The sequence below is a fragment of the Parasteatoda tepidariorum genome, chromosome 5 (genome assembly GCF_982258835.1).
Source record: "Parasteatoda tepidariorum strain Cologne lab strain chromosome 5, Ptep-v5.0, whole genome shotgun sequence".
In the NCBI taxonomy this organism is placed as follows: Eukaryota; Metazoa; Arthropoda; class Arachnida; order Araneae; family Theridiidae; genus Parasteatoda; species Parasteatoda tepidariorum.
The window spans coordinates 13,145,984-13,159,406 of NC_141759.1; the positions used below are offsets into that span (position 1 = coordinate 13,145,984).

General features: G+C 28.7%; 1 protein-coding gene across 1 annotated transcript in view; it reads left to right on the forward strand.

Annotated features, from left to right (window-relative positions):
- The first annotated feature begins 1,069 nt into the window (after window positions 1-1,069).
- The window catches only part of LOC147808577 (uncharacterized), a 57,423-nt gene continuing 45,069 nt past the window's right edge, over window positions 1,070-13,423 (forward strand). The window contains exons 1-4 of the mRNA XM_087163421.1: window positions 1,070-1,243; window positions 4,033-4,140; window positions 8,612-8,731; window positions 12,542-12,655. Coding sequence (XP_087019547.1) covers window positions 1,165-1,243; window positions 4,033-4,140; window positions 8,612-8,731; window positions 12,542-12,655 — 421 coding nt within the window. The 5' untranslated portion in view covers window positions 1,070-1,164. The remainder of the gene's footprint in view (window positions 1,244-4,032; window positions 4,141-8,611; window positions 8,732-12,541; window positions 12,656-13,423) is intronic.

A 13,423-nucleotide genomic window follows, 5' to 3' on the forward strand; every position in this document is an offset into this window, starting at 1 on the left:
GGTATTAAGTTTTGCGAAGAAACACCCTTTTTTTTTCTTTTTAATTAGTGGGTTTTTAATGAAAGAGAATTTAATATAATACTTGCAGATTTTTTGCATATCATAAAAGATTTCCTTAAATGGAAGTGGAATTCAAGTTAAGTAATCAATTGTGAACGAAAATATTTTCATATTAGTCAGAAAATACACACCGATTTAAACATTAAGTTCAAAGTACCTAGTCCGCAGAGCTATTTGCTCTTTCATCGAAATTACATTATAAAATTATTTAAAAAAAGGGGGAGTGAGAAGATATTACGTCAACGTAAAATTGGATAAAATCATAGTATTATATAATCATACGTTTAAAAATTGGTTTTATTGTTTTCATTTCGAGTGGTGGTTGAAATGATTTTAAACAAGTTTTATAAATGCCAGAAACAAATTGGAGAAGATAGAGCAATAACTTATTTTAAAATATTATGAAAAATTCGAAAAAATTGACTGCATGCAATGTAGATGCATTATGAAACTAGAAAAGAACGCATTTTATGCTATAAATCTTGCAAATATTTAAAATATTTCAACGTACTAATAAGGTCAGTCTTTCCACGAACTTTACAGATTTAAAATTTGCTCGGAACAGTCAACAACTGCGGATTCTGCGTTCTTAATTTAATTTCATATAAAAGGGGTAAAGCTTTATATAAATAATATTTTAATTATTGTATTTTTAAATTCTTTGAAATGTTTTCGACCACCATAAAAAATAAATCAGTCATACAGAAAAAAATAAGTTGTTTAAATGATAGCATGCTTAAGCTCTAACAAATTAATAATTTTTCTTCTCGTACAATTGTATTTTAATTAATTTTTCACAACTACTTTGAGATTCCTTGCACTTACATTAGCAGAGATAAATTCACGATATATAGCTAAATAACCTATATCAATATAAGCCGGTAGTATTGCGCAGTCTTTTATTTCTGAAGCAGAAGAATAAAATGAGCTTTTAATCTGTTGAGAAAAACAGGTGTTTTTTTAAGATAAACATTATTAGTGATCTTTGGATACTTTGAACGCTTTCTTTCTAACCTTCTTTAAAGAATGTTTTTTTAGAAGTTTGGTTGAAAAAGAGTTTTTTTTTAATTGATACTTATTTAAGAATAAAACAATTTTCACATAATGACCAATGTAAACGAATACTTATTTTTGGTTATTATTTATTCTTTAGTTTGTTGCTCTGCTTCTCAGACTTCTAAAGGTAAAGAAGTAATTTTTTAATTAGTTTTAGATGTAATTTTAATTTATTTGCGAATAATAAAAATTATTATTCTCATGATATTTATATTTTAAAGGTCTAATGCTGACTGTGTTAATGAGGAAAAACAATGATATTAACTTTCTTAATTAATCGAACATACAAAGCTTACCATATTGTATGAAATCTGTAATCTATCGTTTTAGCAAGCAATAACGTATATTTTTTTAATACTCTTATTTACATAACTTTTATATTTTAAGAAAAATAATCCAACAACAAATTTTCCAGAAGAAAAAAAAAACTAATAACTTATGAAAGAATTTTTTTTTAATCATTAATTTAAAACATGTTTTGCGCTCATTCTGGACATGATAAATCCTATTATGACCAGTCGTACAAACATTTTAATAAATTAGAATGATTCCAATTTCTATGAAACTCATTGATTCAACCAATGCATCTCTTACGAGTAAAAATATATGTATTCAGCAACTTTTTAAAAATGGCCGACCGGTCTGTGTAAGGGGAAGGGAACTGTCCTTGCATTCGAAAGGTTTTTTGTTCGAATCCTGGGAAAGGCATGGATGTTCTTTCCTTCTCTGTACCACATGTCCTCACTGTGGGAGAGACGTGCCCCTGAAAGAGGCCAACAAAATCGTCCTGTATATGCCTGAATTGACGGATGTTAACACAGGTGGGCATTGGAATTTTTTTTTTTTTAAAAAACTTATTTTTTCTTTCAAAAATACAATTTTCTTTTTGAAAGTAAAAAGACGTTTCCTCTTATTTTGCGGAACCCAGAAAAGATTTTCACGTCTTGTCTTGTCTTGTTGGTTGGCCGGGGTGCCTGAGGCCGGAACGGCCCTTTACCCCTTCATCGTGAGATGAGTTCCTGGAGGTGTTTCCTTCTGGTGCTGTAAATCTAAAATTGAAAGTAGAAAAATTAGTAATGAGCAAATTGCTCATGTAGTATCACATAAAGTGATGCCATTTGTAGTTACATACATAAAAATACAGTAAGAAATAACACATAAAGTACAGTTCAAAAGTAAAAATTAAACTTCGAATGTGAAGTTTGTCCAGTATTGTACGCCCCTAGTACAATTATTCTCTGTCATCTCATTCATTATTCTCTAACATCTCTTCCATTCACACTAACCATACAGGTTCTATTTCTCATTCTCTTAATGCAAATCATAATGATTTTGTCAACGCTTATCAATCTTTTCCTATATTAGGATTGTCCAGTGTATTATAGTGCCATTATACAAGGTATAGGTCCATTGAAATTTAAGCTATACAGTAAAGGTTTTCACGTGGTATATATTAGTAGTATATATATTAATAATGGTTATACTTTAACCAGATGTCAATATGAAAGTATTTTTAAAGCTAGTGTGTGTAATTAGAAATTAAAAAAAAATAAAATCTAATTACAATAATTGCGAAATTCACTTTAATACTTTAATCAAGCACAATATATATATATATATATATATATATATATATATATATATAACGTCGTTGCCGAGTGGAAGGATTAAAACAGGTCTTAGGCTGGGAAGGAGGGTACAAAATTTATTTATTAATTATTAGACAACAGCAGTCATGAGAGTGAGTAAAAGAGAACACGAAAAGTTGCGCTCCTTGGTTATATGTTAGGGAAAAGCTTGCAAAGTAAAATCCGTAAACTGTTTTAATTTAGGGAAAGAGGGAAGTCTTAGTAGTTGCTATTAGTTTATGAAATAGATCGAATGTTTCCCACACAGAGCAAAGGGAAATATGTCCTGCTTTGAATTAAATGCATACTTGTGCCAAAAATAGATTTAAGAACAGGATGTGGCTTTTAAAAAATTGAGAAAGTATTTCGATTAGAATAATAATTAGCATGAAGTTTTATAGCAAGGAAACTAACATAAAAATATTAATTGAAGCTTTTTATGTTACATGTATATATATATATATATATATATATATATATATATATATATATATATATATATATATATATATATATATTATGTCATTATTTATATATATGTCATTATTTCTAAGAGCTTCAAGAATGTTCTTTCAAATTGTGCCGATAGTTTAGTTACATGAAATCTTCTAAAGCATTTACGGCTGAAAAATGTTTACGTATAGTAAGTCTAGAAGTGTTAAAATATTTTTCTCCAACCCGTGTAGGACTTGAACGTATGCATCAGAAACTTCAATACAGTAATACAGAAAGAAAAATTTCTCTGTGCTTTTTTAAGAAAATGTCTTCTAGTTGTAGCTACGGATTGTCTTTGAATGTTTGATAAATTTGATATAAATTTAAAGTTATTTTTCACACCACTTGTAAATTCTTCCAAACCTCACAGGAGACACGGCTTTTTTCCAGCTCTTGTGGTGAGGCTTTTAAAATCAAAATTTCCACAAATTCTGAAAGTTTAGCTCTTAATTGTGTTAAAAAAAAGTGTTCAGCTGTTTAAGAAATTGTATTAGCTGTCATCTATTGATGTGTATTCATTACCTTATTCTACCACTCTCTAAGTAGTGGAGAAGTGGGGATACTTAGTATCCACTCGAGTGAATTTCAAAAATTTCTGTCTGTGATTATATTATTAAATTGCTTAAGATCTGTAGCATGCAGAAACTAATCACGGATTAGGAGTCAATGACTCAAAAATCCCGAAACTCCGTCCGAAAAATAAATGTTCCAGTGCTTAATTTATGCAAAGCAAACGAATAAAATATTTCTCTGGAATTAATTCAATATTATTTTGGTTTTACTTTCACTATAGAATCTCCCTGTCATCCTAATCCTTGTGGAGTAGGAGCTTGTGTAGAGATTGGTGACAGTTATACGTGCATTTGTCCCGCTGATGGAGTTTCTTACGCTGAAAACTGTGGTATTCTAATTTGTTTTCTTTTTCTTTAATTTATGACTTCTTAGTAATAATTTTATTTAGGCACTTCTCTTTAACTGGATGACCAACTGATAATTTTTTAGCAGAACCTTAAATTGTTCATGTAGGCAGAAATATGAAGTGTAATCTTTTTTGACGTAAATTCCTTAAAATCTTATTAAGAATTTTCGTCTTTAAAAATGATTTAGACACATTTTTTTAATTGGATGTCCAAGTTATAATTCTTTATCAAAACCTTAAAATTGCTCGCAAAAGCTGAAATATTAAGTGTTTGAAAGAACTGTTAGGCGTAAATATAATTTTTTTACTAAATTTATATTTTTATTTTTATTTTATTACTGAATAAAAATATTTTTTGTTTTAAGCTGCCCTTTGAATTTGCCTAGCTTAGCCCGTTATAAGTAAAAAAAATTCTAGCATTTTCCAACTAAAATGTTTTTGAGAATGAGATTTTTATTTGTAAAAAGAAATTCATTATTCAACTTACCTAAAATTAATTTGGTATTTAAGACCAACATTTGATGGAAAGGTCGGTTAGGTTTTCAAAATTTTATGAACTGTTAAGAATTGGCAGCAAACTCAAATTGCTAATCTCATAAAATAGGCCATTTATAAATTATCTGTTAATTGGTTAAGATGAATAATAACTGGCAATAAATAATAATAACCAACGAAGAGGGTGAAAGTGATTAATTTAAGCTAATTTGTTACATTTAACGGTTATTAATAATAATAACCAATGAAGTTTGTTAAATGTAATATTTTCGCATATTTTCAAGCTTTTGCAACACCATGAATAAATAAACTGATTGTTTAGTTTAGATTTTAGGCTCCCAATTCTTTCTTTGTCATTTTCTTGCGAGTATATTACAGTTTTTCACAATACAAGATAGTTTATTTAACGTATTTTGCAGCTGCACAATAGATAACGTTTTAGAGAAGTCATGAAATCACGTTTTAACCACTACTTAGACATGCTCGAAACAAAACAAAACAAAAAGGTAAAAATGAAATCTATTCCGAATGTCACAATAGCTTTTCCTGCCAAAATAAATAACTTGTTTAAAAATATGTAATATTTCAGTTCAAAGCAGTTATGCATTTCTATTATTTTTTTGAAAAGTGATGTGATTAAAAATTAAAGTATACCCTATACTAATGTTGTTTTTTTTTTTTTAAATTAAGTGCCTCTACCCGGAATACATTTTCTAGGTATACCCTACACTGATGTTTTTTTAAATTAAATGTAACTGCCCGGAATACATTTGTCCGGTATATCCTACACCGGTTTTTTTTAAAGTTAGTATCGCTGCCTGGAACCCATTTGGCCGGTATGCCCCATACTGATGTTTTTGAAATGCCACTGCTTGGTATAGTATAGGCTGTTCCCGGTATAGCCAAACCATAAGCTGTTTCAGCATACTCATCAGCGTCTCTAAATGCTGTTTAAAATTTTTCTCTCGTTGTAGTTAACACTGAATGCAGTGCAAGTTCGCGTTTTTATTTTTCACTTTGACCAAAAGAAGCGATAATTGTTAATTTTGGCATTTTTATCAATAATAACCGGTTTATCTCTTCAACCGTAACACATATACAAAGACGCACACCCATGTCCCAATTCAAAATAAACCGTTTAATCACATTTATAAGACTTCATTGGTTATTATTAATAATAACCGGTTGTTATTAAGAATTACCGATAATTATTAAACACAATCGGTAATTATTAATAATAACCGGATTTATCACTTTTACAGTAACAAATTCCATGTCATAGATTAACCTTGAATCAATGAATATTAAGGGAAAGTGTTTTGCATAGTTTCCGTTCTGTTAATTTTCGTACACTTATCGAGCACCTTTCGCACACTCGTGATTTTATTTATCATACACTTTGATCTGTAAGTCACATTACTTCTTTCAGATATAGAAACTATAAGTAAATAAAAATAATTGTCTTTTTAAAAGCTTAGTTGCCTTCAAATGTAACTCAGAATTTAATAACGTGTATATCAGTCTAATAAGCCGTGGAACTAGGGTAATAATAAGTCTAGTAGATTTCTATACATTTACAATCTCGCTTCATACGAGAGTAAATTATCTCAAATCTCTTCTTGATAAGAAATGCATGAATACATTTTCCCCAAACAAATACAGCTGACAGAATTTATCTTCGATTTTAGAATATATAATAACAGATTGCAGTAAAATGAAATACAACATTTTAATTTTTTATTTCGACGTTTTTCTTACACTCCCAAATTTTTATTTTATTTTATATATTCATTATATTCATTCCTTTTTTTAAGTTATTTAGGTTTTTATAATTTTTTTGCGGACATTTTTATTGTTTACTTATGGTAAAGCAGGAAATTTTTAGTGCAGAGAATACCGGGAAATTATTCTTAATATTTAAAAAAAATACATTGTCGTCTATCGTTGCATCGTGCCATGTAATAACTGCTATTATTATTAACATCAATGTAGGGGATATCGGGCAATGCTATTAATGTATATTATTTATTGTTTCTTAATAAACAGATTAATCGGGGAAATAACTTATTTTATGTATTTTATGGGCCTTTTTGAACAGTTAACACTTCTACGTTATTCCCTAAACTTTTACATGCAAGTTAAAGGACCATTCACTATAAAGTATTTTCAAACCATACTATAAACTAGTTAATCATTATGAATTGCTGAGAAGTTATCGTTGCCATCCTCTAGAAAATTTTGGATTTTGAAATTTCTTCTATGCTTGTTCAATATTCATATTTTGTCTCATATTCATACTCATCGCTGTGTTCATATTTTGACAAAAATAGTAGTTTTTTTTTGACAACGTAAAGATTTTACGACATTTTAAAATTTTAATTTTTGTGACTAAGGATAGGGTATTTTCAATTTGAGAAGTAGAATACGTGATTAGGCTTAACACAGTGATTTAAATAACTTGTTTTCGCTTGTACACGTGAACGTGCTTGGCGGATTAGTGCTACAACAAATAAGCTTGGTCTATTATCACGCTGAATTGATTTTCGAAACAAATTTAATTGGACACCTGTATAGAGCTGAAGCTACGATTTCCCTCCTCATGACGTCACTCTGTCTACAGATCTCGGAGATCGCAAGCAAAGATATGATAACTTTGCATCTTTCTCTTGTAAAAGTAAGTTAGACTTTTTCTGGTTATTAGCCTTCAAACTTTACGTAATTAACACATTATTTCCGTTCATAAACATAGTTCAAAAAAAACTTTCTTGGTTATTATATTAAAAAAATACCATTTTAAACTTATAAAAATGTTTTGCTAGTTGGTGAAAATAACACGATAAATACTTTATTTTAAAAAGTTCAGTTTTAAGTTTAACTATTAAGAAAAATGAAGGCATATATCGACACTTTTTTTTTTATCTACATATTCTTTTATAAAGATAAGTTAAGTTAAATTTAGAATCCCTGATTTTAAAATATGTCGTTAATAGCAATTTGTTCATACTTAACCATTAGGAAACATCAACCTTAAACGCTAATTACTGAAGCAAAATAATAATTTAGGTTCATAATGACATTAGAAATTTTACAATTGTTTATAGACATTTAAATTTACGATGATATAATATATAGATATTTAAATTGAAGAGAATATAATCTTTAAAAAAAATCATAAATATTTAGAATAACTACATTAAAAAATATGTTATGAAATTAGGAGAATTTCAACTATATACTATATATTTTATTTATACTTTTTACTTACATTTTAATTTTCTTTGACTTTATCTATTTTTTAATTCTTTTCACCTGCCTTTCTTTATGAAGTAGCGAGGCGGTTTCTATTTAGATAATGAATTTTTATAAAAGTTCTTTACGACAGAATAAACGTATTGCGGTTTTATATTAACTGTGTCATTTCGGAATCCATTCTTTACATAGTTGTTCATTTACTTTAGGGAACACGCGAAAAATTATACTTTTTCCTTTTGTTTTCATATCAGAATTTTTGCAAGTTGCAATCGCGCAAACTGGCATTTCGATAATAGTTTTAAATTCTTGTAAATTCACTGCAAAAACTGAGGAAAGTCATTATAGAAAATAACAAATGTCTTAGAATATCTCGCAAAAAGAAATGATCCAATATTAGTTAGAGCTAGTAAGGCCAAACGCTCCGTTCTTGAAGTAAAAGTGCGAGCTTTGCGCCAAAGTGACGTCACTAGAGTGACGTCGGAGGATCGGAGCGGCAAGAGATACTTCAAAGGAGTGAACCAGCCCTTCTATTCTCTTTAGCCCTGAGGTCGAACCTGATTGGCTTCTGAATCTTGTCGTAAAAGAATGCTACGTTTTTACTACGATGACGTTCCTCGCAGCTCTTTAGATTTTCTTTTAGTACTTTGTTCGCACTTTGGATGTTTTGTAACTTTAATTTTTTGATTATTATTTTTTTCTGTTTTAGTAACAGTAAACTGTCACCCGAACCCTTGCAAAAATGATGGAGTGTGTGTATCTTCATCTGGAGCGACTACGTACGAATGTGTTTGTCTGGAAGGTTATAATGGGACAAATTGTGAAACTGGTAAATTATTTTGACTTTTGTTTTATTAATCACTTTAAGCGAAAAAAGTACTTGTTTGATAGCAGAAAGAAGAAAATTAGTAAAAGTTATTGTAGACAGCACTTTTCTGATAAAAGAAAAATTCACAATAAGATTTAATTTGGCACAATTTTAGCAATAGTAATCACACAGAAAAAAATATCCTCCTCCACTTTTCACGAATCTATTAGAAAGTACGAAAAGTTGAATCCTGAAAGTTTAAAGGAATGTTTCTGGTTGCTTCTAATGACATATGTGCAAAGCTCCCAAATTATAATACCCTAGTATCAATTTTTATGCCGATTTTAAAATGGCACCTTTGTTGTTGTTGTGTCCAATCCTTCACAATATAGCCTCAGCTATATCAAATCCATTAGTCCAAATTCTCTGGCAAAGTTGCACACCAAAATTGGTCGCAAGAGAATGTTATCCAAGGAGAATGCGAGATTATCATTCATGTGGTCGGGGGAAGAATGCTTCAATTTGCACTTGCTACATGATGGGAAGACTTTTCACCAAATTAGTAAAGTCAAACTTTTTAAATGGCTACTGATGAACTGTGAAACTGCCCATTGATCCGATATATCTTACCTGAACTCTAGAGCACCTCCAAGGTTTTTTTCTGCCACAGGAGGGATTAACCAGAGTTGCCTGTCGCAGTTTCTCTTCAGGGAGAAATTTTTTTGATTGGTAATGAGGTAGTCAGATGTTGTAGCCTAAGTAGTGTCTCCTTTTAGCTTGGCGATCTGCGACTTTATTACTAGGAACCCCAACATGTAATGGGATCCATTGTAAGAGGAAAAACAATAATAATAATAATAATGATGATAAATTTTACTGTTAAAATTGTTTTTTTTTTAAATAAAAAGGAAGATAGATTAATTAGCTAATCCATTTCATGGTTCAGATTGGACTCGATAAAGCACAAGTTTGCCAAACTTCCTTAGTGTAAAGAAAATTGGTACCGAAAATGGGGAGAATTACCTTACACCAAAGATGTTTAGTGAAACACTCAATGTTAAAAAAAAGTTGAAGCATAACAACACCAAAAATTGTGGCACTTATTTAACAAAATTATTTAGTGACGCAATCACAAGGGAAACTAGGGAGGTGTGACTCGTCAATTTTGAAATAAACTAGTAGGATGTATGCCTTATGAAGAATAATTTTAGGGGGCAACATTCGTTTCGGCCCATAGAGGGTCCTATGAGAGATAAAAAATAATTAAGTATGTAGAAAAATCGGTATTTCATTATTTCAATGCAGACTATTAGTTATTGTAATTATCTCATACTCCAATTAATTTTGTGGTACTTTCACGTACTATATAATGCATATTTATTGTCAAAATTGATTTCGAAAATTTTACATATCTGTAGTTTTTCAGAAAAAAAAATTGGCATTTTAAAAAAAATTGGCATCAAATTTTTAAATTTTTTTTTTTTTCAAAAAGTTTTCCAATATTGACTGATGGAATTTTTTCATATTTAATGTGTATCCGAAAATGTGATTTATAGAAAAAAAAATTTCTTCGTATTGTTAGATCTTGCAAAAAAATCTGAAATAATTTATGTGATTGCATAAAATTAAATTGCATTTATAAAAATGTTTTCAAATTTGTTTGGCGGGAAATTTGAACTTAAAAAATGTTTAATATTTCAATTCGATTTTTTTTATAAAAGATCAACTGTACTGTATGCACAAAGTATGTCACTTTAAGTGGAAAATCCGTTGATAGCTATGTCCTGTGAATTGTTCAATATTTTGTCAAAACATTGCTATCTTTATAATATTATTTTTATATCTGATATCCTAGCTAATTTTTGAAATATTTAACTTTAAAAGTTGGCATTAGCTAGAATATCAGGTATAAAGATAATTGTATGAATAATATTTCAAAAATAGGAATGTTTTGACGAAATATTGAACAATTCACAGGACAATTTTTTTTAATAATATTTTAATTTTTTGGCAAAAAATTTAAATTTTTTTGAAACTTATTTTTTTTTCCATTTTTTTACCAGTTGTGCAATAAAAAAAAATTAAGAAAAAAAATGTGTCGATTAAAGCGACAAATACTTACAAATTTTGTTTATATAGTACGGTTGACCTTTCAAGAAAAAAAGAAAATCATTGAAAACTGAAATATTTTTTTAAGTTCAAATTTCCCGCCAAACAAATTTGAAAACATTTTTATAAATGCAATTTAATTTTATGCAATCACATAAATGATTTCAGATTTTTTTGCAAGATCTAACAATATGAAATTTTTTTTTTATAAATCACATTTTTGGATAGTTTCCCTTTTTAGTTTCCCTTGTAAATATGAAAAAATTCCATCAGTTTGGGAAAATGCGTATTATATTTCGACTCTCATATAAATGAAATTTATTACTGTTTACTAGTTTTAAAATTGGAAAATTTTTTGAAAAAAAAAATTTAAAAAATTTGATGCCAAATTTTTTTTAAAAATGCCAATTTTTTTTATTTTTTTTTCTGAAAAACTACAGATATATAAAATTTTCGAAATCAATTTTGACAATAAATATGCATTATATAGTACGTGAAAGTACCATAAAATTAATTGGAGTATAAGATAATTACAATAACTAATAGTCTGCATTGAAGTAATGAAATACCGATTTTTCTACATACTTAATTATTTTTTATCTCTCATAGAACCCTCTATGGGCCAAAACGAATGTTGCCCCCTAAAATTATTCCTCATAAGGCATGCATCCCACTAGTTTATTTCAAAATTGGCGAGTCACACTTCCCTAGTTTCCCTTGTCAGCGTAAAAAAATTTTGGCGCATCTCAGCTCCAAAAAAGATGGCAATTACTTTGTACCAAATTTGTTTAGTGAAACACCAGGCACAACTCTTATTTCTTGGAGGCTTTTGAATTTTTTGATATTCATATCGCGCCAATATTGATTATTTTGGAAGTGAAAGTAATTTTCGAAAGGAATATTGCTATGACAGTTTGATGTAAGACTTATTCACCCAGTATCCTAAAAAAGAAAAACCGGAAGTATTGAAGTCCTCCTCTGACGTCATAACTAACTTCTCAGATCTGCCATCCGCTGATAAAAGAGAGAACCAAGGTCAGAAATAAATTGAATTCCACTAGAATGAGCTATACAACTTACGAATTTAGATGCTTGATTTAAATTACTCTTTTTAAATTTTATTCGAATTCTAAATTTAGTATTAGTCCGAAATAAAGTGTCTCTTCACAAATTTTTTTGAGTTATTCAAGATCATATCTGGGGAGATATAATATCACAGTTCTTACATCTCAGGAAGAAGAGGGAGTACTCACAAAACCTTTCAGAATATTGAGTCTGATGATCACCTTTATCCGATTAACCTAACTTGCAGTCTGTCTATGGAAATAACTCCCCTCGCCATTCATTTGGCATAGTAGCAGTAACTATGGTTACGAGGTATAACTATTTCAAGTCGGGGTGTTAGGTCAATATTTAAGACATGTTTTGGCTCGTGTCAGATGAAGAAAAGAAATATGGGGAAATAGAAGCTCGCCTCTTTGAAATTTGTTTTCTTTTTTCTTTTTTTTCCATAGCAGCAGACAATCTCCGAGTTTGTGGCAAGGGGAGTCCTTTCTATCGACAAAACGATACTGTTATATACCTAATAAGTAGAGGATTTCTGTCCTCCTTCGTTATCGTTTCATAACATTGCTTATTAGGAACATAAAAAAAAATGTATTGCTTTATTTTTATTGGTATATTAAAATTTTGTTAGCTTTCTAAATGTTTAAAATTTTTCAGACATTCGCTTGTGCCATCCGAATCCCTGTAAAAATGGATTTCCATGCATGGTTAAAGATGGTAAAGAAATTTGCAAATGTCAATCACCTTATAGAGGAGACAATTGTGAAATAGGTACTTTTAACTTTTACAATTAAATTAATAATTATTAAATCAGTAATAACGATTAACAACATTTTACCATTGCTTTTAATTGCTTTAATAAACTTATTATTATATATATATACATATATATATATATATACATATATATATATATATATATATATATATATATATATATATATATATATATATATATATATATATATATATATATATATATATATATATATATATATATATATATATATATATATATATATATGCTCTCCTTATTATATTCCTTGCATAAATTTAGTGTATAATATTTTTCATTATTCATTTCTTATAAATTTTTAAGTGTATTTTTTATTATTAAATTGAACAAAAATATATTATTTTGCAATGTCTAGATGTTCGTACGAGGTGAAAAGGCGTAAATAATCAATAAATTAGTAATAAACAACTCTTCGAAATCATGCTCTAAACTCAAAGACTTATACCAACATAGTTAATAGAGCTAAAATAATTATTTTTCCCATCTAGGTGGCTTTACCTTAATTATATTAAGCAAAACACGTTTTTGGTCATCAATAAAAATTAAGATTAAATGTAATCAGAATCATTTATCACGATGCTATTGGTCGAGACCTAATCATAATTTCAATCAAGGGATTTTTTTCTAGTTTCCCCTTAAATTTAGAAGAGCAAAAAACATTATCTAATATAAAATTCCATATTTTTAATTAAGTTTTAATATGTGCAAAATACATAATTCCTATATTAGTATATTTAGTACCC